Raw genomic sequence first — 27,270 nt, 5'->3', positions numbered from 1 at the left:
TTTCAGCTGGTGGTATGCCTCTTTCAGATCGATGCTGCTATACCACCTGTCTAGGGCAACTTTGTTAACGAGATCTTCGATACGAGGTAACGGATACGCATCTGGACACGTGAAACGATTTACCGTTGTAGAGTAGTCCACAGCCAACCTCTTTTTACGGTTACTCTTTACTACAACAAGTCGGGCTCTCCAAGGTGAACGGCTATGTTCAATTGTACCCGATTCGAGCATCCTCTTGATCTCCGCATCAATAAACGACTTGTCATCCTCGCTGTAGTTTCGCGAGCGCGAAGCAATAGGTTGACAATCCGGAGTCATGAATTCAAATAATCTCGGTTCTTCCAGACCGTTGGCAGCTGCAACAGACACAGAGCTCGCCTGATTATCATCACCGAGACACTCCTCACCGGCGTCTGCCAACTCCTTTATATTCAGTGGTGGAAGATCCCCTCCCATCGGAAATATTATGGAGCGATGTTTCTCCATGAATGTATGTCCGATGATAACATCAGCACAAAGGTCCTTCATAACTGCGAACTTGATGCTTCGGTAGCGCCGACCGCAACAAGTGAAATCTGTCCACACGAAACCCAAGATGTGTGCAGATGTGTTCTTTACCGCAAGATCAGTCGACGATGATCCGCCTCCGTCTCTCCACTCATCCCCAACTTCCGCGCTCGCCGAGCGTCAATGAAGTTAATAGCAGCTCCGGTGTCGAACAGGGATTTCAACTTTCTCCTGCTCAAATATATGGGTACGACAGCCTTACCTAGGCACGTCGGGGCGCCGGCCAGAACAGCGCGACGCTGCAAGTCGGCAGAGGCATGAACAGCTGCCGACATAGGCGACCCCGTCTTCGGCTTTGAATCGTAATGCCCTTTACGCCCGCAGTTATGACAACGAGCCTTGTACGCAGGGCAGCCCTTACCGTCGTGCTTGCGTTCCCCGCAATACCGACATTTCTTTTTCTTCCGCTTCTGATGTTTTCTTCTACGAGCTGCAGCGACTTTATCGCCATCAGAATCTCGACCAGAAGGGCTTCGTGAAGATTGCGACTCCGTGAAGGTAGAACTCGAGTAATCAGGATTTCTCGCCATCGCTAGATTGCTATTAGCAGACACATCACCCGAATACTTTGCAGCTTGATCCAAGGTCTGTGCTAATTCTAGCGCCGAATCAATCTTCAGATCACTCTTCTCCAACAGGCGCTGCTGTATGAACGGTATATTCAGTCCATTCACGAATGCATCGCGCAGAGGTTCATTTGGGTGCTCTGCCGCAGAAACCGCAGTGAACTCGCAGTTGCGAGCGGGTTCCACGAGCGTCTGATGAAACGCCGCGATCGATTCCTCACTTTTCCTATGCCGACTCATCAACAGGTGTCTTGCATAGACAATGTTGATAGACTTTTCGAACCTTTCCCCAAGCATCGGCAATGTAACCGTAAACTTCGGAGCTCACGGCACGGATCAGAACTCTGAGCTTGTTCACATGAGGGTCGTTTTCCTTCCGACGCTCCTCGAGCTACGTGAAATGTTCAGTGAGCTGTCGCTTCCAGTGGCGAAACAACGTTGGTGCCCTAGAATCCTCTGGATCGATGCTCAATCGATCTGGCGATCTCGGTCTTCCGGCCATGCTTCAAGAAAATATTAAAGTAGACTGTCCTGACTTAGACCCAATATCCAATGACCAGGAACGCAGAACGCTGAGTCCAATACTACTTTAATATTAGCGAGACGTACAACTAACAGCAACTCGGCAAATAAGGAATGATCATACTCACGACAGCGGGTGATATATAAGGCAGCGTAATAATTACATCAACAATGATTACTAACACCACAAAGTGTAAGATTAGGTGGTTACTATGGATTTTGAACACAGGTAAATAATTTATTAGTTTTGTACCAGCATTCCGGGGGCTTCGGCCACAGTAGGAACCAGATTTGGATCAATTACAATTACTCTTAAACATGTAATTTATTCAGTTGCGGCTCGTGACAATATCTGGTGGTGGGGCAAGGGGTGCAAGCGACTTTATATCAATATGCCGTCACAATGGCATTTTCCAACGTAAACAAGTAACTTGGTGGTACGGTAACACGAACTTCCCGACAACATTGATTTTAACGTATGTGCCGCGAGAGGTCTGCCGGTGAGCTGTGACTTGAAGTGTGGTAACTGCGTAAACGGCGTACGGAACAAAGATTCGACACGGTTCATGTTCGCACTATACCTGACTAATTTCTGCAGAAGTGGAAATTACTATAACTCGAGAGATTGCGTAAGCCGAGAGATTGCGTAAGCCTAACTCGAGAGATTGCGTAAGCCTAACTGGAAAGGTCAACGAGTTTGGACACATACGCAATTGTTATCTCATAGATTGGACATGTCATATTGAATCCAAAACCTAATTCTGAAGAACTACGGATAGCGGCCTCGGAAATTCAGTCCCGCTACAGCATAGGAGATTTTGACCTTGAGGCCGGAGACTGTGTCACACGACACATACGGCTTACGGTCTATAGTGGGCAACGTAATAAGAACAAAGCGTACCGGCCCTTGAGAGAGCGACTAAGAGACGAATCCCTGGACCCGCCCCTGTGCCCGAGTCCCCGCAAAACCCTCCCATAGTCGACCCCATGGAGCACGTGTGTAAAGACAAACTCGTAGCCGCGATAGCGGACCACCAGTTCATTGGGATCCGCCCACAGTCACTCAACTGAAGAGACTAGAAGGCTCGTGGATCTCGAATACTGCGAGGTGTTCGGTCGACCCATGAGACCTCGCCCGGTGGTGCTCAAACCACCTGCGCCACCCTCCCGCCCTAGGGAGAAAAGGCGCTGGGACTACTGGCATTGCCAGAGGAAGTTATGAAGGAACCGAGGGGAATGTGCATGTTGAGTTTTATCCGGTGATCATAGAGAGGCCGCTCCAGCCCGCGAGAGCTGAACAGTTCTGGCGTGGCATATTCGAGACAGCCTCTAAGAGTCGTGAGCCTGCGTCTTTGAACCCCACGGTATGGGAGTTGGTACGGCTGGTCTAACGACCTGAGCTGGATGCGGCACTTAGAGAACTACGAAAGTCGCTGCACCTGGACCAACGGGATGACCGTGGAGTTGAGGTCGCCCGATAGGGAAACCTGGAGAGGTATGCTGAGAGTTTCGGAGAGCCCAAAGTTTTGTACCCAGTCAATCCCACCATGGCGGAGGGTGCACCAGTGTCCCACTGTGTCGGCAACGGAATGCCGTTGATGCTGGAGTTGATCCAGAGCTGGTTTCCCGCGCGTCGATCTAGTTCAGTGGTTCTTAACCTTTTTTCTTCCAGCGCCCCCTTTCAAAAATTATCGTGCTCCAGCGCCCCCCAACTTCATATTGTAAGGAATGTAATAATAGGCTTACCATATTTTGGAAATCAAAAAAGAGGACACTTTTTCAGAAATTTTCCACTTGCAAAACCGGAGTGACATTTTCAAAATTCGGTTAATTTTACCCACTTTGTGATCGGTTGACTAAAAAAAAAAAAAAAAGGTCATCTTTTCCGCTCAGATCCCAAAATAACGTTTTTTACTCCACATCGTCAGGTGGATGACTAAAAAAAAAAAAAAAAAAAAAAAAAAAAAAAAGGTCATTTTTTCGCTCAGAGCTAAAATCACCGTTTTTCACCCGCCGGAGCTTCATTTCTGTGCTATTTTGTGGCATATCACTCGCAATAATACCGTTTTTCTCCAGCGCCCCCCATACCGCCCCCCTGAGCCCAGCGCTCCCCATATCGCCCCCTGAGCTTTTCCGCCCCCCTTCAAAGTCGCCAGCGCCCCCTGGGGGGCGCTGTGGGCAAGGTTAAGAACCACTGATCTAGTTGATCGATGTCGAAGGAGAGGAGCGGCACAGAGCAGAAATTGACGGATGTGACCTGTTGCGTGATACTAGGTCTGGTAGACACGCACACAGGTTTGATATGGCCTTTACGACCACATTTCTGACATACTGAATGTCGATATTGACAGTCTTTTCTCTGGTGATCGATGAAACAGCGGCTGCAGGATTTCAGTCTTTCCGGGAAGTTGCCTTGGTTAGATGTGGAAGGTTTTTTCCCCCTTCTGATAACTTCCCGTCATTTTGTTGACGATTGAAGTATCTTTACCGTTACTCTCGCCCTGGATAACCCTATCAGTTTCCAGCGTTCTCACGTATGTTGCGGCTACTTTGAGAACGTCGTCGAGGGATGGATTGGTTTGCGTTAGACAATGCCGTCTCACATCCGCGTGTGGCGTTTCATTAATGATGAGATCGCGCATTAGCTCATCAACGTAGCTTTGATCACAGCCTTCTCTTGAGCATGTGAAGTTGCAATCCTTGGAGATTCCGCGTAGAGTAGCGATCCAATCGGCGTATGATTGTCCCGGCTGCATTTTGCAATTGTAAAATTCGTACCTGGCTGCTTGCACATGAATTGAGTCCTTGAAGTGTGTAGACAGCTTCTCGGTCAACGCGTCGAAAGTTTGCGCACTCACATCAGCAGCACCAAACAAATAACGTAGGAGCGAGTACGCTTCAGGTCCAACCCATGAGAGCAGACACGCTCTTTTCTTCTCCATATTGGAAATGCCGTAAATTGCTAGGTGATGGTTGAGTCGCTGAAGATATTGGTACCATTTCTCATTTGATTTTACAAATGAATCAACCTTGGGAGCGGTAGCTTCAGATGTTGATGCACCGGGGTTCAATCTCTGCGTTAATTGCGCCATTTCTTCTTTGTGTTGACCATTTTGTTGCTTATGTCTTCTTTGTGCTGTGCCATCTCTTCTTTGTGCTGTGCGCGTTGTTCCGCCATCATTTCCTGCTGCTTCTACTAGAAGCTTCAATATACTTGCTTCCATGATGTATCTCAGTCGCAGAAATAAATATGAATCCGACTTCTGACACCAATTGTTATGTTCTTGATCTTGTTTGAACAATAACTCAATGCGACGAGGTTCCAATATGAAATCAGTATATTAAACAACAAGATAACGTTACGGCAGGCGACACGATCCGTGTCTGGCCTGTCGGGATTGTGTTTGACAGCCCTGCTATACTGATTGGAAACAACATTTTCTCTGCCCCCTTCCGCCCCCAAAACACTGATCTTGGGCCCACCATAGGGTAATCGATGTAACTTTTGGATCACATGAACTATACGCCGTCATTTCCCGTACACAGGGAACACGAGTAAGACAATGAATCCCCATGTGCATTAATGATCCCCTATGTACGGCCTTTTCTTCAGATGCCTTTTTCTTTTTGCACTCTCTCGAATGTCATTGAAAAAGTGCTGACTCAGCGTATTTCTAGTTACGAGGTTTGAGTTTTTTCCGTCTACTCCCATTATAGAGAAATTCGCACATCTCCACAATGTACACTTTTCTTGCCTTATAATCTCAGCAGGTATGGGCCCTTTGTATTCCCTCTATTTTCCAATAAAAAGTGCTGACTCAGCGTATTTCTAGTTACGAGGTTTGAGTTTTTCCCATCTACGCCCATTACGTAAAATACTTCACTTGATACCTATTACAAACACTGGCTCGTCGGGATTATTTTTGTGTGCCTTATACATATCACAAAGTCACTCAACGATTTACCAATATTACAGCATCACGCTTCACTACTTCACTATAGAAAATAGGTATATCCTGTATTTACAACTAATTTTTAAGAACCTAATCTCTAACCTTTAAACTCTGTCATTCTCCGTTGTGTTTCGTATTACTCTTATCGCCATCCATTGCTCTGCTCCGTTTCGTCTCCTCGTGTTCCTCATGCGACTTAAGGTACTACGTCGACGACACATTATATAACTTACCCATGTTACAATCAACGGAGCAATCAACCCTATTACCGCCACTAATTCAGTCACGTTTTCTAGGGTAGGTATCAACTTCGCACCTTCCATAATCATCCTATCGATCAAGAACAATCCTCTTACCTTATATTCACCTTCCATCATCACCAGTCGTGCAGCCGTTGAGTATAGTTCTAGTCAACGAATTCTGTGGATATCTTCTCCACGGTGGTTCTTGATAGTCGGGGACATTCAGGTACGGATGTTCCCACCCCTGGGTTTTTCTGCCCAGACAGTGGCAATGCGTCAACCGTTGTTGACCGTAATGGTCATCAGCTCGACACTACTCGTGAATACGTCGTCCTTGTCGTCTCCTGATGAATACAAAATGGACGTTACGGCACCTACCTTATTGCCGTCATCCATAGTTCGGTAGTGCGTTCCGATGCCGCTCCCGTCGTCATCCGTGAAGTTCTGCAGAGCGTCCGTAGTGGTAACCGGATGCACTGACGTTTCTCTAGGCGTTTCCACCATGATTTTCGTCATTCCGTCGGTTTGGTTTCGCGCGCGACGAGTTTGCAACTGTTGCTTCCCATGAGTCGCATCAGTTGGTTTGACATTTTCATTTTGTCCCCTTTTTTTAACCATCGATCTCAATCGTTGAAAGGTTTTCGTCAGTTTTAGTTTTACAAAGCATGTCCACAGGTTTAACAACAGTAACCGGTGTGGTCTCTTCCAGTTTTCTTTCTTCAAATCTAAGAGGGAGAGTACTTCTCTTCCTTGGGCTTCTTTCAATGCCTTCGCCTGGCCCTCCCCCTTCAAATTACAAGGTCCAGATACAAATGGTTTGGTCGAAGGGTCCTTAAGTTCGATGCCGCATCTGTATGCCATGGCGTGTGAGGAGCCGAGGTGACCACGCAGGTCCTCGAGTTCGGACGCAAACGGCGCGTAGAAGGCTTTCCAGACTTCATCAGAAATAATGGTATTTTCTGGAGTCGTCAGGTCAGGAGGTTTGTACGGGAGTTTGGCCAGCGCTACATATTGTACACAAATATCTTCAAATTCCGTCATGACGCTTGAGTTAGTGTCTTTATGCAAAACATACGCAGTAACTGGTCCAGCCATGGGCTGGTGTGAGCCTCGTGATGATCGAGGTTTTGGTGTTGGTGGAGAGAGGGCGAGGTCCTTCGATGTAGGCCTCTGATCTCGGCGCGTGCCCGCGTCTACCGTCACGCCGATGGACTCCTTTTCCACCGGGGACCCTATTTCTGGGGTGACGTGCATCTTAAAATCCCCAGACTCCTTGTCGGACATGACTGGGCGTGTATCCGGTTGACCGGCAATAGCTGCTTTGTTTGAACCTTCTGGGAAAGTAATCATAACTGTGGCTGTCGTCATGCATCTATGGGCCGAATCAATACAGTTATTCGGACAAGTGCATCCACGAGAGCATTTAGGACCAGTTTTCTCGTGCAGGTCCTTATTTACGCCAGCGGACATTCCACGCTCGACGTCAGCTGTAGCTGTCGCCATGCATCTATGGGCCGAAGTTCTGCAGTTCTTCGGACAAGTGCATCCGCGAGAGCTTTTGGGACCAGTTTTCTCGTGCAGGTCTGTATTTACGCCAGCGTGCATTCCACGCTCGACGTCAGCTGTAGTGGTCGCCATGCATCTATGGGCCGGATTTTTACATTTATCCGGACAAGTGCATCCGCGAGAGTTTTTGGGACCAGTTTTCTCGTGCAGGTCCTTATCTATGCCAGCGGGCATTCCGCGCTCGACGTCTTCATTAACGGTGTCAGCAGGCATTCCTGCCTCGACACCAACAGTTTTCCATAGGTTCTGGGTGACGTTAGTTGTGATTTTCAACTCGTCGTTCGCACCAGTGGTGATTTCCATTTTGGTACTCGCGCCAGCGGTAATTTTCCGCTTCACGCTATCTTGGTTTGCAGCATCCATCAACCCATCGTCGATTGCAGTGTAGCTAATACCGCTTTCGACTTCCGTTCCCTTCCATTGATTGCACGGGTTCTCATCATGTAGTGTTACTAAAGACAACTCTCCATTTGCGTTAGACGGGGTTTTCAATTCCGTAACTATACTTGGTAATTGTTGGACTCGATCAATCCATTTTAAGCCAATTACATTGAGAGGGACTCCTTTCCCGGTCGCAAATGGAACCGGTAGTTCGTCAAAATCAATTACAACCAATGAGTCAACGTGGGAGGAGCCCCCTATACCACGTAACTTCATATCTAAAGGTTGCCGTTCCTCCCAGCTCTTTGGATACATGGCTTTTACGATATTTTTCATAATTAGATTAGGTAGGCTTCCCGTGTCGGCCAAAAATGTCGTACCGGTTGTTGAATCAGTCAAGTACAAAAGCCGACCGCCGAATAACTCCGTGAAGTCTGGCTGTAGAGGGTTATCCGGTGTATTAAGGGGTAGAGAAGCGTTATGAACAATCTTTGCGGGTTGGGGTAATAAATTTTCTGGGAGTTGATTTACCGGATCAATCAGCACCCCCAGTCGTTTTTTGAGAGTCTCAACCCTTGTTCAAGTTCCTCATCCGTCCAGTGTGAGGCGTCATAGTGACGTGGCGGGCGTCGAAATAGCGGTTCCGTCCAGGCCACTTGGCTATTGCTTTGATTTGGCTGTGCAGACGGTCCCTGAGGACCCCATTGATCCTTATCATGCCAGTGAGTTCTATCTCTATTTTTTGGCCTAGTGTCATAATAGGCTTCGCACAAGGCAGTTCTCTGTGTCAGCGAGGGAGAGCCTTGGGTGCAAGGTATCGGTCGAGGTCCGGGACCGTCAGTATGTTATTCCTCGCAAGCAAAGGCCCCCAATCACGTTCAGCGGACTCCTTAACGCGAGTAGGTATTGGTTGTACTCGCTTGCGAACTACCCATCCCAAGGTATCATTCTTGGTAAGCACCTCCTCATTTAGCCGAAGTATGAATTTTGCCACGCAATTTCGGGATTGGTGTCCCGGGGCCTTACAGCAAAAACATACGGATAAGGACTGCCCCTGAGGAGGTTTCAGATATAAGCCTAGAGGGGCGAAGATGTTTGGGTTCCCAAGAAAATTATATCTCTCCCCTTGGCTCTCCGCGATGCGGAGGGCTTCCTGACTGCTTGATGGTGTGATTTCCTGGCCACCCCTGCCGATCCCAGAGTCCTGCGTCTTCGTCAGTTGAGGTGTCCGGTTCCAAGTACTTGGTCCCTGACTAGGTTGAGAAGACCTGGAGTTTCGCGTTGGTGTAACGTTGAGTCCATTCGATGCGTTGTGCACGTTTTGTGGTCGGGCAGGTTTAGCCCTGGGAGTCGGACCACGTCTGCCGAACCCATTGCCACTCATAACGTTGGTAAAAAAACGGTTGGTCTTGGTGCCGCGAGGAGGGTTACGTCGTGGCTGTGAAGCTTGCCCGACACCGACGAGCTGCCGTGGCCACATTTCCCCAGACGGTTCGGGTGGTGTCCCTCCGATCATGTGTAGAGGTGGTTTAGGTGAGGATGGTTGCACCATCAGAGGTGGTGTTATAATCGGTGGGGGAGGGGTGTTCAGTCGTCCATCTTCACTCCCGTGAGTAGGGTAACTGTGCATCATGGGTCCTGCAGGCTGAACATAATATATGTGCACAGGTGGTAGGGGTGACATTGTCTTTCTGACCTCCCGAGAGGTGGAACGTACCTCTTGTTCATCCAAGAACTCAGAATTCCAGTACAGCTGTAAATCCTCCGCCACCTCTTGCCAAGACCTGCTATCCCATCCCCGCATCAGCAGCCTAAGTGCTTCTGGTAATCGTTGTCTTAGGTTGCGGAAGAGTCGCAGCCCATCCGGATTCTCTTTGATTTCAGCCTCCATATCTATCTCTAGTTGTTTTAGGGCACTATTCAACAGCGGAAGAGGTTCGTCTTCCCACTGATAATTCCTCCGGAAATCGTTGATGACCTTTTCATTGTTAACCAAGCCTTGCGGGTTGGATAGCGACAATGATTTCATGACCGAGGCCCATTTTGCATTTCCCGAGTTGGTATTGAAGAAATTCCCCAGCTGATTAGCTTGTTTGAGGCGACCTGCACTCCGCAACTTCTTCTGCATGGCATTGGCCAGGATTATATCTGTATCGGTGTCGCCCTCGCCGTGTCGTATTCGTCTCATCGTATTAGCCATCCACTTTAGAAGGGGCATATCCCCTGGATCCATCATTAGCTGTAGCATCTCCGTTTCCGACTGGAACCTTTCGGGCGTAGTTAACACCAGGTTCACGGCATCATTCTGTGGTTGATCTCGCGGAAGTCTCGACCTTCCTTCGCTTTCTCTTGGGGCAGATGCGTACCGAGGTAATCTGAGGTATTCAGAGATGTCTGACATATTCTCTTCGGGTTCGGTTGGGTTGGGCTGACCAGAGTCTCGCTGAAGCGTCCGTGTGGTTCCCCGATTGGCCTCCCGTGCCGCCGCTATTTTCCTACCCAATCTGTCCAATTGGGCATCAGTATCTTCTCCCGAGTCCTCAGGGTCTTCGCCTCCGTCTTGTCGGTAGTTCGTTCTCCCTTCTTGAAAGGTAACGCGCTTCGTCGCACTGCCGGTCGCACCTTGTGTTCTGGCCCGGGTTCTCTCGGCGGTCCGTTGATCGTCGAGCCATGCCCCGAGCCGCTTTCGAGCGTGCGCATAGCCGTCGTCTGAATCGGTGTCGGTCCCGTTTTCACTTTGCCGGAATAGACTGGGTGTATCGACTAGGTTCCCCCTTCGTCGTTCGGGGCGTGTCCCATTCCGAACCGGTAAACATGGAGTCGTTCCTGGACGAGAATCAGATAGTGAATTCGGCTTGGAACCTGGCAACGCAGGGTAGACTGCCGTCACGGTATGGCAATCCAGGCCCTTCTGAACTGTAAGCGTGGGCAGGGGCGCTGTTGCCCTGGACGATTGCCCAACGAGCGGATCATACGCCGGTGGAGGTACTGTAGACATTACGGACAGAGAGGAAGGTGGCGGTGGTTTATCCCCAACCACTTGTGCATGGGCTTTGCCCAGCTCAAATTCTGATTTCAAGATCTCACTGAGGACGTCAGTGGAGACTTTCCCGCTGACCTTCGAAGTGGCATCGCATACTGCTTTGAGGTGGACTTGAGCTCGCCTGCCTTCTTTCTTGGCCTTTTCCAGCCCTTTTTTTGTCTCGGGCAGAGTTGATTTGACTTCTTTTAGTACCTTTGTTTGATCAGCCACGTCTTTTGCCAGCTGTCTTTCTTGTTGTCTGACGTCTTCATGGCGTTTTTGCGTTGCTTTCAGCAGCTTGATACCCTGCTCGAGCTCGTCAGCCGCCTCTGACAGCTTCTTTTTCTTCTTCCTAAAAAATTTTAGCATACTTCGCATAATTTATGTAAATTTTGATTGTCTGTATATTAGTTCCGTGCCTTTTACTGGCCAGGGTAAGTACCGTTCTGAGGTAAATTACTCACGGACGTGGTTGTGTTGTCCCCGATCACTCGTCCTTGCGTCGTGGGTACGGGATGTCTTATGAAGATAACCGGGTCAGTTCTGTTGGTGATTACCACAGCAAATCCGTTATGTGGGACATGTAGTAGTTCGGTCGTTGTAGTGACGTCGTCAGAGAGACCTTCAGGAGTCTTCGTAGGATAGAATACCGGCGCAAGGTGTGCGTAGATCGATGCCAATATTATAAGCAGAGATATAACAGAAGTGACTACCGTCACACGGAGCACAATTCCCACAAGGGTCGTCCTTGAGAACATCAAAAGGTCAATGTTTTTACACCGGAAGTATCCCAGTGGTGCCTCCATTTGTGTCTTTATAGTGCAGCTCCATAACGATTGGTATGCGAGTCGTCTACACTTGGTTCGGATCACTTCACGGCAAAGAATTGACCTTTTATTGCACTGTACTGTCCAGACGACGTCCGTGGACGTTGATTGAAGTAGCAGTAGTTGCAGTAGTGGTATCTTTCAGCATCAGACAATGACCCTTAGGTCCAGAGTTCTAAACTAGCCTTATATAACGTGTAATTAGGCCTTAATACAACCAAATACTCCAATCATTATCATGCAGACAGAATGAGGTATCTAAGCAAAACTCGGTTAATATTGGCATATAGAATATCCATCAATTATAACACAAGATAAAGCTTAAACCTATTCATTTTCATGCACGATTAAATGTATTTTAAATACTCCAAGGTTTGTTTTCGCATATAAACTATGCGACGGCCTTTCCTGCCGAAGTGGTATCTTTCAGGGTTTGTTAACACATAATTAATGTGACGGCCTTTCCTGCCGAAAAATAGCTCATAGGTTTGTTTACACATATAATGCATGTGACGGCCTGTCCTGCCGTAAAGCAGCTCCAAGGTTAGTTTACACATATAATGCATGTGACGGCCTGTCCTGCCGTAAAGTTCATTTATGACATATCGCTACATTGTACACCATTCAATCACAATAGTCATGCACGAACTAATGTTTTCTGTTATATCTCTGGGTTCCTTTAGCATCGGTGTGTATAAGCTTTTTATTCATTCGTATGTACCGTGTCTCACAGACAATGGATCTGATTTACCACGAATCTCTAACTCTACACATGCTCCAATAAGGTAGAGGTTCCTAGCTTAGTCTAAGGGTGCGTAGCTAGTTATAACGCATAACTCCGGGAGGTTCCAACATTAAGGACTTTGTATCGTTGACCCGATTAACAGGGCCATATGCCAATTAAAGTGCACTTGATGATACTACCCTTAACAAAGGTGTTGCTTGTTCGAACACTGTTAGATACCCAGGGTCCCTTTCACGGGTTTCTGGAGAAATCCCTAACCATTTCTAATCCTAAACTTCTATCCCGCTAGGGTGAAGGGTCCCGACACTAATATAGGGCGTGGTCGGTGTATAACGCCTAATTAAAGCCTATAGGCGTAGTACTCGCTATAATGTTACTGTAGTAACAACCAATTATTCACACAATAAATTTTCACTAACCCATACACATATCTACGACATAAAATGTTAGCGCCATTTTAAAGCAACCTGATGGTATTGATCAAAGATACAGTAAAGGCAGTGCTTGAACAAAATGGCGTCACTATACAATAATACATCAAAGTAACCCTCACATGAAAATACCAATGTCCTGTTATGACTCGTGCGTCTCGTCATCATGCCGCAGATTGATTCATGTCGTTGTTCGTCAAACGCACCCTCTCCGACCCCAATCATCGTATGTTCAGGACATATTTGGCAACCGTTCGTTTGGGTACTTCGTCTCGTGCATCTATTTCGAACCCGATTTCTTCAACTCCCTTGCTGATGAAACGATTCTTCTGCGTATCTCTTCTTGATTTTGCCGCCATCTTGATCGTCTCTTTCCACCGTTATCTTTAACGTGAATTTTTGCGGGCTCTGTTTGGCACGTTCCAACCTTTGGTTCACTGGTCCTTGCTGAGCAGTGATTTTTAGTGCCGGATTTCTTCTTATCTCTTATATTTCACTTCGTTAAGCCCTAGATTCTATCGAGGGGAGCAGTTTTTCGGGACTGTCGAATAGAAATTTTAGAGTTGGTACCACCAAGTCGTTTTTTTAATGCCAATAGAATGTCCAGTCCATCTCGATATTCTCATGCCATTTCATCACTCCACCCAGTCTTATTATGGTCTTATTGAGAGCAAGTCATTAAGTTCTCGGCATGTTTTCCAGACGCTCTTCTTGTCATACAAGTTTTAGATACACTCGATGCGCACAGAGAGGACATTAAAACACACACATATCAGAATTTCGCGTCATTTGCTATCGTAACGTTGTCACAATACAATAATTCGCATGCACGTACTGATCATGGTGCCATAAGTGCACTCGTAAGACACATCCATTTCGTGAAACGAATGTGCAAACAAGGCGGGTCTTATTCTAATGTCATACTCAATCATCGACACATCAGTTTCGAAAAACGAATGTGTGGACAAGTTCAACCATGGGTTACTTTTCTAAGGTCTTTATTTTAGCAGTACTGGCTTGAGGTATTCCTAATGTTATAGGCCTATTATTTCCGGTTATAATGTTCATTTTTATTCAACTTATGTAGTTCCATAGCCATTCACGACGTAGCTACGTTGTAAATCGCTATGGTAGTGCCCTAAACGTTTTGTAAAATCTGTCCGTCTTACCCAGGATCTAAAATCAAGGTACGGAGCTGTATCCATTGTGGATATCGTCCTTAACATTTTGGAAAATCTGTCCGTCTTATCCAAGATCTAACATCAAGGTACGGAGCTGTATCCATTGTGGATATCGTCCTTAACATTTTGGAAAATCTGTCCGTCTTATCCAAGATCTAACATCAAGGTACGGATCTATATCCATTGTGGATATGGTCCTTAACATTTTGGAAAATCTGTCCGTCTTATCCAAGATCTAGAATCAAGGTACGGATGTATCAATTTTAGTAAGCCTTAACGTTTTGGAATATTTGACGGTCTTCTCAAGGGTCTAGCACCGAGGTACCGATGTATATCCATCGTTAATTCTAGTTGCCCTAATCGTTTTGGAACATATGTCGGTCTTCTCCAGGGTCTAGCACCGAGGTACCGATCTAGCAATTGTTTCATAAGCCACTTTAGGTTGCCCACTTGTTCGGCGTAACGCTTCTAATATCTTTTCCACGAATTCTTCAAGAGTAACGTTTCACACCACAACAGATCTGGCGTACCCTTACACGCACCATATTGTTCTGTACATACCTCAATACTATTATATATTTGTACAAGTTGTTCTTCAATTGTGGCCACTCTCGTCCATTACGATTACTATCGTATAACGATAATTTTCCTGTAGTCGGCCGTCCTTTTAACTTTACGGCGATCACTTTCTCCAGCAGCATTCTTTTTTCTTTTACAAGGCCTTGCATGGCCATGTCGTCTATCCGGGATGATGTCATCTTCCAGCGTAGTAGAAACTTGGGACGTAGCCACTCCTGTCATCCTTTGGAGTTGCGCCTTCTGTTCTTCCGTAGAATTTTTAAATCTTGCTGTCCCGTAAAGTTTGTTATTGCGTCCTGCCGACCAACTAGCAAATATCAAATCATCCCCATCTGCTCGTTGGCATGATGTTAACGATAGATACGTCTCTTTACTGGCTGTATCGTTCAGTTGTCGCATCATGTGTCCTCTTATGAGTTCGTACATCATTATACGAGCATTCACTTTTTGTCGAGAGTCGATTTCATACAATATGACTTTTAACGCTTGTGATAAGTTTTCGTCTCGTATGTCAGCGATAGTCTTCTCTATATTCCAAAGACTCGTGGTGCAGAAAGTGACCCCATTTCGTCCAGAATAAGTCATCATATGCCATGACATGCGACTGATCTCGTACCACATATTGTCTAGCATTTTCACGGCGTATTGTCCGAGTCTTTGCAGATTCCATTCAGGATTCACTTCTCCATTATGCTCAAACCATACATCAAGTTTTGTGTATAGTATGACCATTGCATTCTCATTGTAACTTAAGTTCTCATTCATAATACTTTCCTAATTCTTAATGCAATATCATTAGACGTGTCATCACCCCGCCATGAATCATGCTAAAGTAATCACTTCATCAATGAACTAACAGAGGCTACTTGTCGACGAAATTATGCATAGTCCAAATGAGATATTCCCAATTGTCAATGGTAACAGTAATTCTCTCCTCTCTTACTACAAAGAATTTTGTTCTATATCAAATTCGCATAGCCGGGAATTTTGACACCTTTCGGTTTGTCAAGCATTCTCATTAGGGTCCGAGCCCAAGTCCAATCCGACTACTTCCTCATGGTACACGCGACACTGGTCGCGTGTCCATTTTAACTACTTCCTCATGTTACATTTAACACGAGTTGAATTTTTGCGTTGCACAATTCATACAGTAGCGCTCTTGCGGTCAACCGCCTGCATGTATTATGTGCGGTGACAGTTCTCGGCAGCTCACATTTGAGCGCAACACCGGCTGAATAAATAAACAGCCACTGATAGCGCCCAAAATGAAGCAACCTAGTAAAAGCCTAGAAACCCATTGCCCCCCACAAAGGCATTTTTTATTGTTTTATAATTTTTTTGTGAAAATGATTTTATACCCCGTATAACTTTTATCTTGGATTTTCGCTTTCGTAATTTTTTATATATTATGTACATGTTTTGGAATCCATTGATTTTATAATTTTGTTCGCAATGGGTTTTCATTTTTAAGATTTTTTTTCTTGGTGGGTATTATACTATGATGCAATGTGCGTATATACACATTTTAATATATCTCTCCACCCCAGCCTTCCCCCCTTTTTTGACAGGGATCGTCAACAGTCACATTCTTTTCAGCACACTTACAACGTGTCAACTGGGAGGCGAGGTCTTCCCATAGTTAACCAAAGTGTTATACTGGATAGGAAGTGCCGAGAGACGTGCTCATCATTTACTTACATTACGCCATCACGTGAGCACCTGATAGGCTTAATTTTCCCCATTAATATAAACCGTCAGACACTCAAAAGGAAAACACCTCTTACCATAAGGAAAACACCTCTTACCATTTGGTAAGTGCCAAGCGGTGCTATTGGTATCCATCGAGTGAGAGGGGTGCCGAGAGACAGGGGTGGGAGAATGTCTTCTACATAGATTTATATTTGCGGTTTAGATATAGTCAATAATAGTAAATTTCATATCTTTATGAAATTCTTGATGTAATGTGAGTCCGTCACGATCGCGATTTCAAAAAATTTATAATATATATACATGTAATATATAAGCAGCAGTTTAAAACACTTTAATGTCTCATAGTTATGTCACTAATATCTCGCGGAGCCGACTGTAGCGAGGATTAAAAAAAAGAAAAAAATACATAAGTAAATTGGAAACTCAAATACTATTAATAGATTAACAAAACTTTTCATAATGAAAATAGGGTGATTTTTCACGGGGCAGGGGGTCTGGGAATGTCATCCGCTTTTTGCCACTACCTTCTCCTTCTTATGACGATTTTTCGGGTTGACGAGCGATCGCAATTGGACCACACTAGTCTCGTAAATGATTGTGGCGTTAAAACAAATCATTCACTACAATGTGCGTACCCAATTGCATTTGTACCCTACGAGTTAATATAAACACTCGGTGCAACAGACAATAAATGCAAAGCAGACTTTCACTGAAAACAAAACATGTTCTACACTTATTCGAATTTGGTATATTCGTAGTTTTACAGAAGGTGTGAACTTTATGCTATGATCTGCTACGCCAAGTCTGCCCCCATTGAATGCATTTTAGCTCGTGCCAGATGTATTACTAACAAACAAGCAACCACATATCGAAACACTGGTGCTGGCGTAACCATATTCTCTGGCCATTGCAAGTTGGCGACGAGCGTTCCACGTAATTTAACCTTCCCTCGCGACAGGCCCTATCAAGTGTTTGATCATCAATTCCCAGGCCGATTCCATACTTCACAATTTGCTCAATATCTCCTAATGAGATACACAGAGCTCCGAAAAGTGAGATACACTAATCAGCCGTCCGGCAGGCCGTGATCAGCTCCTGGCACCTGTCATTCTTTATTTACCAGTTCCATCATGCCTCCTGAACGCAAGTATTCATTTCAGAAGGCCTACGTTGAGTGATTCGGCACAGGCGTTGCAAGATAAATGTTACCCCGCGATCACAGAATGTTATACCTCCACAAACGTGAATGACCTTAGAGTCGTCGACAAAGAGGAGGATCTCAAGTTAGTCACAGAAGATGACCCCGCCTCCGTATTAAATCGGATATCCGCTAGATATTTTGGAAGTTCGGCGTAAACAACTATTCAGGTATTTACAGACGATTTCGTGAGATATCCTATCCATCCCTTGAAAAACATGTCAAGAACTCTTAGTTGCATTATGTCACATTCAGAGTTAGGAAACCAGAAAATTCTCGATTTTCCAAACTAAATTAGAATTACAGCCACAATCATTATTATCGCTAAAAAACATGCTCCAAATTAGATTCAAATTGTAGTTACTTAACAGTTTCATGGGTAGGTCAGAATTAGGTTTCCTTAATTTGCGAAATGTTGGGAATTGAATCATGTTCAGTTCTTATGATTTAAAAATTCATGAGAAATAGTATGGCAAATGTCTCCGCATCAGGCTTTGCTCATTTTGCACTGTACAGCCAACCTGTAGATTTTTCTGTAAGACCATGGGTAAATTCAACAAAAATTAGAGCATGGAAACATTTCGAAAACTGGACCAGAACCAGACCACCAGCACCCCGTTCCAATCCGTCCAATCAAACAACCAGAATTATTCAGTTGCCACAGTCCGTTACAGAGACAAGATACTGCTTTAATAATGAAGATTCCTGTACCAGTCCAGTGGCCTAATATGGCTGATCAATTGACCATACCGTCGCAGTGGAATCAAAGTGACTCATGTCCACTTCACGCATTCTGAGAAAATTGACTTTACGTAAAGTTTGCAACTTGTTTCAGCCACACATCGACACTGATTAACTTTGAATTATTGAAATAGACATAACCATGGCCAAGATATGGCCGAAAAAAATGGAAAATTCTTCAAAAACTTGATGTTTTTCAAGTTTCAAAAATGGAACTTCAAAATTTGAAAACCGGACACAAGCCACCCCGACGCCACTGCGACGACACATATGTGGCATTCTCGCTAGTTCTGGTATTTATCAACCACGTAATTTGGAGATTCACACTTAAGTCCCAGCTGTCGTTAGTTACTGACTTTTAATGTATCAGATAATCCCATCAATTCCAGACTGGTACGGGTCTGTGTTAATTTGGTGGGGCACCTCTCCTTACTGCAACCCACCTATATCCACGACCGATATCGAATTATTATTATTATTTGAAATGGGCCATATAGGATCCTATGCGAATCTCGCACTTTACTGGCATAAATTCGGGGAAAACAAGATCAATCACACAAATGAGCTGTTTGGTCTAGTACAGGGGTTCCCAAATGTTGAGCCATGGCCCACTGGTAGGCCACAGAGTATTTAAAGGTGGGCCACAGAGCTGTTTAGAAAACTTCAGAATTAATCTAAGTGTAGTAGAGGTGGTCAAAGCAGTCAATAAAGCCAGTCAACCAGAAGCAGAAGCAGCGACGAAAAAATCCACTCAAATACGAGTGGAAGCACCTCTTACACAAGCAACCCGAAACCACCCGAAGCACGAGCAGAACCGGCTGGCCTTGAAAGTACTCAAACAAACAAGTAGTTGTGAAAACGATCCCGATTGGATGGATCATAAAAAGGTGCAAATGGAGCTATGCGATAGTTGACGAGCTTGATTCTTATTGATGCATACTGGCAGGTATCCAATTTTCGAAAGTATAAACTTTCGTCCACGTCATGGATGAAAATGATTGCATTGATAAGAAATGTGATGCTAACCCTCTACTTTCTCGAACAACACGTTTTGGAATATAGCCTGGTATGGCGCCATCCCCCATATTGTAAGGGTGATAGTTTAGTCGAAAAACAATCCGTAGAAGTTGTATCGGATACGGTGTAAACACTTTGCACGATTAGTAAACGTTAATATAAAATATGGTGGAGCGCAAAAATGCCATATTGTGTAGCCCTTTTTCCAGAAATCAAAGGCATTACTACACTTGCTTTTATACTTCAACATGTATGTTATCCGGACAAAAGAACTGATAATAATTATAACTCAAGGTATATGATACTGGGAATTGTAAGTGAAATACAAATACTACTTCCAAAAGCAGAGTATGTATTTCATGTCTCAGTCTAGAAAGTTTCAAAAGTGGTACGCTAAAACAGCTCCAAAATTAAAAAATAAAATAGAATTCCACTCTTCCAGATTAGGACACGCCATGGACATGTTAGATGAAGCACTTCGCCACCGACCGCCTCTGAAGTTTAGTTTTACCACTAAAAATTTATGCGCATGATCTAACTATACGTCGGCTACTTAGCTACAAAGCTCTTTATCCGACCCTGATCAGACGTAGTTACACGTATGAAGTAAGCATATGTACCAATCGAAAACGCTTGCGGGAAACGTTGGCTTTCCTACTGGCTACGACAACCCACGGCCAACAGCAACCAAAATAGTGCCGAAACAACCAAGTATTTCGGCAGCGTCATATGTCATCTGCCGTTTGAAAGGGTATGCAATGAACTCGCAATGAAGTGAAATTGATGTACAGATTCATTGTACTGCGGCAGGCCGTATTATTGTAAGCTAACTAGCCATAAAAGCAAAACACCAGCAATTTCCGACGCAAGATTCATCGGAGCACATTCATCTTTGAACTCTGTTTAGAAATGTCCGGCCTGGAAATCATTATTACATAATGATAGAGTCACAGGAATCGACTGCATCACTGGACTGCATATTCCTACATCGCAACATCAGTTGTTTGATACCGGGCATACAAAGTACATCCTGCATATCTGCAGTACCTCATCTACCAAGGAATTTTTCAGTGGTGTAATCCTCTAGTGCGGGCCTCGTTAATTCCAATTGGGCGCGAGCCACCTCACTAATTACCAAGGCCTATCTTAGGCAGTTTGACTTCAACAACGAGATTTAAAAAAAGACAACGCAGTTTAACAGCCACGTCCGACAAATCTACACGTTATTACAATGTTATGTTTTCCAACATGGACGACGGGCACAATCACCACATTTTAGACAATAATTTACTGAAAAACCACAAATACCACAAAACTGCCAAGATCATTAATTTTCCCCCATATTTTGAACTGTGAGCCGTGCACGATACTTGATAACATTCTCTAGAAGTTAAAACAGGGATGGCAGTCGATCTGATATTCACGGGCGCATGTAAACCATTTAGGATGTTACTAGTAACGTCACATATCCTCCAAGGGTCGATTAAATAAGTGCCAATGTTGATCGCCACGATATATGGCCCGCTAAATGCGAGGCCACCTGCATACGGATACCCGGTTGTCGTTAATAAAGGTTCAAGATATCATACATTCACTGAAAAAACTGCGTCGATAACATTTCCTTTGCCAATCGCGTCCATTGCTATGAATCAAGCCTAGGCTGGTTCCGACAATAAATCACAACGTTGAAACCGCTGATACCGGTCACGTCGCTGAAATGCGTAAGCAACACAAGGTAAGTAAAATTTCTACAGTGATGTGATTACTGCTGGATAAGATGAAGGTGAACGCAGCTTCCAACAAGCGAGCTGCAGAAGGGTTTGTTTCCGAATTCAGTTGTTCATCAGATATTGGTTTTTATCCTTACTGTTCATCAACCATTAGGGTAGTTGATATCAGTTGTCAAGTTGACAGAAAGGCGAGGTGTTGTTGTAGAGGTAACTAGTGGTTCTGATTTCTGATGTTATTTGAAATGATTGTGTGGTGTGGTAATGTATGAATATATGTCGGCATGGTCAATTGATCATGTTTATTATTTCGGAAACACTCTAGAACTGAACCACCACTCTCTGATTAGTTATGCACACATCACCATGCTGACAATATTTCCTATTCATTTCTGCTCTATCTAGTGATCACTCTGATTGATTCATCCATTTTGTATTGTTATGTGACTATGCCACTTCTTATGAAAATTCACTTCCATTCTTCAGTAGTACTAGTGGTCTTGGCCAAGTCATAATGCACAATATCTGGTTTTGTTGTTGGCATCATAGCATGCCTGGGTTACTATGTTTACCCTCTCCGCAAAGCAATTTCTGTTCTCAAGTCTTTCTAGTTCATTTTCCCGACCTAGTTTCCACTACTTGCACTTATATTCAAGATATATACCGTACCTAAAATTATTGATTTGAAATGTAATAAAAATATACCCTTGTAAGGCATTGTTTGATACTAATTTGTTAATTATAATGTTTATATCTGTTTTGCAGGCTATATTTAATGTAAAATAGTACTAAAGCAATAGCAGGATTTTTAACTCTGTTCCTATCTCTAGATCACTATTAGTTGCTCCATTTACGCTTGACTTGACGCTAGACTGCCTGACGCATTCGAATTTGAAACACACGGCGCAACATTATCAGTATACAATCCGCAGCCATCCCATTGTACCAGTGAATAGCAAGTCTCAATAAACTGGACTGGGGAACAGAGCATTCATTTAATAAAAGGTAATTAGTTTATTGATAAAATATTGTGCAGATTTCTGCATTATCTTATGTTAATGTTGTCAAGACAACACGAAACTGTTTTAGTAATGGGATTCACCAACCCTTGCTATGGGTGCTGTAAACAGACCGAACAGAACGTCAGACACCCCCTCCCGGACCGGCAACTTCATACGAAGCCTGACCTATTCAGACCAGCGACAATAATACAATTCTAGCACCAAGCCCTGACTCAAGTCCAGGGCTATCTCATGTGTACCACACATAAGTGATGCTGTAGTATAGACTTCAACCCTCCTCTATTTAAATACACAGCGATGATCAGCAGCGCTGATGCTGCATAGTCGTGTTCCCCATTAGTACTAACCGGCCGTCTTTTCAATGACTACAAGCCAATGATTCACAAGCTTTGCTGTGGTTGTGTGGACCACATCCTAATGCCCATGTTATTTTAGCTTGTTGAAAATCATCCTGTGACAGTAACTGCAATAAATGTCGGGTTGCCTCTATCAATTATTAATGCTGGGAAATACTGCATGTGATGGATATGGTTTTCTGATTCACTGTGATACACTTTCAGTTGTCATGATGTGAATAGTGGTACTGTCTCCTGAGCATAATCACTTACTTATACAAATGAGAAATTTCTACAATTCGAATTTCAAGAATGGACAAAAAACAAGATGAGAATATGTGCATGTCTGGAGACAAAGCTTACTAGGAGGTTTGTATGACATTAAATCATTACCTATACTAGAATCAGTAGATATCTTGTTGACTAGCGTTACATTTTTTTGTAATGCCTAGTCATTATTGCTGTTGAACCCTCATTTGTAAGTCATGTGAATCGAGCTGTGATTGTTAGAGTTGGATGCCTTGAACTGCTGCAACCTCCTTCATCTTGAATCTTCATTCTAGCTATCATGATTTTGATTTTTTTGCAGGAAAATGCAGCCACTTAGATTGATACATGACTGCCGGAACTGCAGAAGGTTTCACCGAAGGAATATCAAGTCAAGTCAAAGCACGATCTGTCACGTGAGTTGTAAGACTTGCTGCTTGTTTATTCTGGAACAGTTCAAGCATACATAGAATATACCGGCTGTTATTTTACCTCTGACCCACAAGTTACTTATGGCTTTGAACCCACCATGACCGCAGACCTGCGCAAACTACTGGATTTTCAAAATGAGAAACTAGAAGTAGAACTACTCACTCTTCAAAAATCCATAACCAGAACTAGGATATGGTAGTCAAAGTAGTTGTCGTTGCCACTGCAGTAGAAATAACACAATGAATTTTCAGTTGATTACAAGTAGTACTAGCGACTTCCCAGTCATGTCAAAATCCAGAAGTGGACTTGGACAATGAACGGCCAAGTCGCAAGAGATTAGACTTCACATAAAAACGTAGTCAGAGCATACAGTTACTGATAGTCCGAAGTTTACTGTTGGCCCTAACATCAGTTGTGGTTACATGCGGGAAATCACAGTCCTCAATTGTTTCGTACTAACTCAGGGCATGTACAAGCATACTCCCTTATCCATAACTACAATAACATGTCTAACCATCCCCAATCAGTCTTCACCAGCTAGTCATCTATGTCTGACTTACCAACTGTGACTTTTAGATCTCAGGAATGATAAGGATATGACCAGGAGAGCCGCCGACCACCCGAGGAGAAAGAGGCGGACCAGCGAGCCCGGAAGTCCCGCTCAGCAGTCTCACAGAAGACATCACATCGCATCTATATCCGATCGCCACCCCAATATAAGATCAACAGTAGACATCCCGGCACCATCCGCATGGGCACCGGTGAAACTGCCTGCACCGAAACCAGAGGGACATCACCGCCACCCGTGATAATTTATATTTGTACTTGGGAAACCTGCAAATAAGCGAATCTGCCCGGAAGACGACCCCTTGTCTCGGTCATTGAACTGAATATTTATGGAAAGTGTCCTGCAATTTGGAACTCTAGTCGGAGATATCACCCGTACGGTCAACAATAACTACAAACTCGCAATAAGTTTCCCAATTCCACTAGTGACGATGCTAACACAGGCTTCGCAGTTTTCTCATTTCCTGTGCGCCACCGGCCCACTGCAAAGTGTCCCCCAAGCATCCCAAACCAACCTGAAGGTACTAAAAGTACTCGAGCAGGTTGCTTTGAAACCTGACCAGGTTGTTGTTGTTGAGTATGATTTGATTGGCGATTTTAACTCAATGGTTTTGTTCGCCATTTTCGTGATAACTGTTCAGTGTTCATGTATTAGATGACTGCATTCGTTGATAGAGTGAAATCTATTACATCCTTGAAGACCTGACCAGGTGTCGTATTCTTTTAGCAATTGTAAAACGGTAGCCACTCTTGAAATTGCTGGTTTTTGTGCTTATAACTGATATTAAGCCTCGCTTACTTTTCGAGAATATATAAATTCAATGGCTGACATTATCGTTACACTGATTCTGTTTTGACCGGTCAGCGTGAGATTGATAACCATGTCTCAAAACTCATCCAAACATTACAAAATCCGAAATGCAAAAGGAGGTCGTTTTCTCAATACCTCATGAAGTAGAAAGTGGCATAACATCAGAGCGAGCCAGAGTGAGTTGTGCAAGTAGGCAAACCTGAGTACCCTGGTCAATATAAAAGTGTGCCTTATATTGGAATTATAGCGGCCATAGTATTTTGCTAGTGGCTACACCAGAGGTCTCAAACTCAAATGTGCTCTCGGGCCAATTTCCTACTTTTTCATGGCGCTGCGGGCCGCAGCAACAATAATGGGGTAATTCAATGTATTTCCAAGTATAGGCCTTATTTGACGGAACCTTGCAGACTCGAATTCCACACGCATCGTGAAAATGTGATTTAGTATTGTTAATTCACGCTGGCAAGACAAACATCTCATTTTTAAATATTTGAATAAAATTGTTGCTGTACTTGGCATAGTTTGTCAAAATAATTAGTTGTAGACCCCATGCGACAGTACAAATGCATCAGGGTATCGCAAAAGCTGGCGCGTCATAATTTTGCAGCTAGTGGACATTTGACGGACCATAATTGAAGGTAAAATTTAATAATTTTACAAAGATTGTTTTGATATCCGAGCATTGGAGCAGTATAGCCTAATCCGGGTTTCGGGCATAGACCTACTCCTGATAACTAGGCTACATTGATCAGATCATGTCATTGCGAAAGTCAAATAATATCAGCGTTAGATCTACCTTCGAAATGAAACAGATAGATAACAACTTTACCATACCGATACGGTGGAAATGTTCAATCGCCGAAGATCCCATTGGTGTTACAGGCAAAGCATAGGCTACGACTACTTGATACTCGCCACATTAAATTGGCGATAATAATATATAAAAAGATACCCAAGATAACACAGAATGTAACCAACTATTCATCCAAGGGGCAACATAATGCCAATGGCGGTGGCCACACCGACCTGCTTAGATATCTAAATAAGCTACGCAACGCAAGATACGAACTTTTGATATTTAATTGTTTCTCATACCAGTTTGATAGTTTGTTGCGTTTGTGATTGTACCAAGTCACGGCATTCCGAGTCACAAAAGTTCTTCTCTGATTGTAACGTTTGACGCGACGAGTATGAGTATGAGTAATTCAGCATGAACAAGCAATGCCACTCAACAGATCATCTCCCACAGCGTGGTAACTTTTGAAAGCTATGTAATAGTGAAGTCCGATGAGCTGTTTCAAGCTTCTGGAGTAGCTTCAGAGCGAATTTTAAGTCCTCAAATTATAAAAGAAATTGGTAGTTAAATATTGTCGAATACTTCGAAACACAAAATGCCGTCGCGGACAGCACAAAATGGTCGTGCGGGCCGCATGCGGCCCGCGGGCCGCGTGTTTGAGACCTCTGGGCTACACCTTGGTATGGTAGTTCTGTCACTTTTTACCCCATTGTATGAGCAGGTGTATCCAGTAGTATTTCACGAGCTAAGTAGTCAATTATACAAAATATCAATAATTGTGTTGGAATATTAGCACAATGCTTGACCCTTACTTTCTTTGCACCATTATGAGTGCGCGTAGAACTAGGTCTCATAACTCGATCCTTTATTGGCGACAAACTCATTGTCCCTGAATTATTGTGACTCAGTATTTCTGCATAAAGAGCTGCAGTTTGGAAGGCCGCGTTGAGCAAGCATAGTGCCTTAATTACGTCATCACAATCGCTAGCTACTCGCTATATACTGTCCACAGAATGATGCAATGGCAACGTGAGTGCCGAACGTTCATCGTGTGAGAGTCAACGTAATAGATGCATAACATCGACGCGCTATTTGTCTACAGGGGCATCTATGTCCGACAGTGGCTGGTGTGAGCAAAGGGAGCGACGCTACTGTGCGTTGTAACCTATACCCAAATAATTTCGTGAAAACGTACTTGTCACTCCATGTCCACCCTGTGCGACGTGCGATAAAAATTCTAGATTCGCCCCAACTCTTATAAACGCGAAAAGCAAGCAAGTAGAGCGCAAAATCTAGCGAAGCAGATACAGCGAAAATGAGACCCACTTGAATAGGTATCTCAAGTAATGAAAACCACCTGAGCACCTTGAAAGGACAGAAAACTTTGGCGAATACGTGGAATATTCTACCTTATGGTCATATCCGAATGCACGAAAATGTGGCTGGCCTCGGGATACGGCAATACCTTGGAACTGATATTTAAACCACCCAAATTCCCAAATTAGCTGTTCCCAAATTCCCAAATTAGCTGTCAAGCTAATCTAAGTTTTCATTAGCTTTGCAAGTTAACTGCAAATTGCCTGGGCAATCTACTTGATATCATAACCAGTGTCGGGAACTATATGCCGCCTTTAGTTGCATTCATCAACGTGATTGCATTCTACTCGCCCCCCGCAATGTAAAAGACGTAGTATACCACTCTGGACCAAGAAGTGAACACCGAGCAAAAAAATACATCCTCCGCAGGGTGTCGATCGCGCACCGCCACGTTGATCACGGCTGGCTCATACCGACCGACTGCGCAACTCCAGTCTATAAGCAACACATCTGTTGCCAATCAGTGTAGCCAATTTAGCGATTTTGTCGCTAGATCTAGCGATTCTTCGTTCGGTTTAGCGACAAAAAATATCGATCTAGCGACTAGCGATAAATCTAGCGACTTTTGAAAAATATTTAGCGATTTTTTAGCGATTTTTTTCAAAAATATTTGTCATCAATCAGTTTTGAGAAGCAAACCTCATGCACGTTCACCATCTTTTATGTGCACCACAGCGTCAGCACGGAT

The 27,270-nt window shown here is 44.2% G+C and overlaps 1 protein-coding gene and 2 long non-coding RNA genes across 5 annotated transcripts in view; 2 read left to right on the top strand and 1 right to left on the bottom strand.

Moving 5' to 3' along the window:
• LOC145445870 (uncharacterized) overlaps positions 1–24,429 on the top strand; it is a 160,380-nt gene extending 135,951 nt beyond the window's left edge. For 2 of the 3 annotated variants that reach the window (XM_080324032.1, XM_080324031.1), the window contains exons 2-6: positions 21,806–21,980; positions 22,558–22,701; positions 22,922–23,019; positions 23,608–24,161; positions 24,309–24,429. In XM_080324032.1, coding sequence (XP_080180158.1) covers positions 22,661–22,701; positions 22,922–23,019; positions 23,608–23,840 — 372 coding nt within the window. In that variant the 5' untranslated portion in view covers positions 21,806–21,980; positions 22,558–22,660 and the 3' untranslated portion in view covers positions 23,841–24,161; positions 24,309–24,429. The remainder of the gene's footprint in view (positions 1–21,805; positions 21,981–22,557; positions 22,702–22,921; positions 23,020–23,607; positions 24,162–24,308) is intronic. The other variant, XM_080324033.1, reaches the window with a different exon arrangement.
• Positions 1–27,270, top strand: part of LOC145445880 (uncharacterized) — a 139,939-nt gene that overhangs the window by 24,330 nt on the left and 88,339 nt on the right. The window lies entirely within an intron of this gene.
• The window catches only part of LOC145445879 (uncharacterized), a 246,397-nt gene that overhangs the window by 181,048 nt on the left and 38,079 nt on the right, over positions 1–27,270 (bottom strand). The window lies entirely within an intron of this gene.

Source organism: Botryllus schlosseri, chromosome 9 (genome assembly GCF_051294905.1).
Source record: "Botryllus schlosseri isolate E-star chromosome 9, Bs_hap1, whole genome shotgun sequence".
NCBI lineage: Eukaryota > Metazoa > Chordata > Ascidiacea > Stolidobranchia > Styelidae > Botryllus > Botryllus schlosseri.
This window is presented reverse-complemented; position numbering and strand designations above follow the sequence as displayed.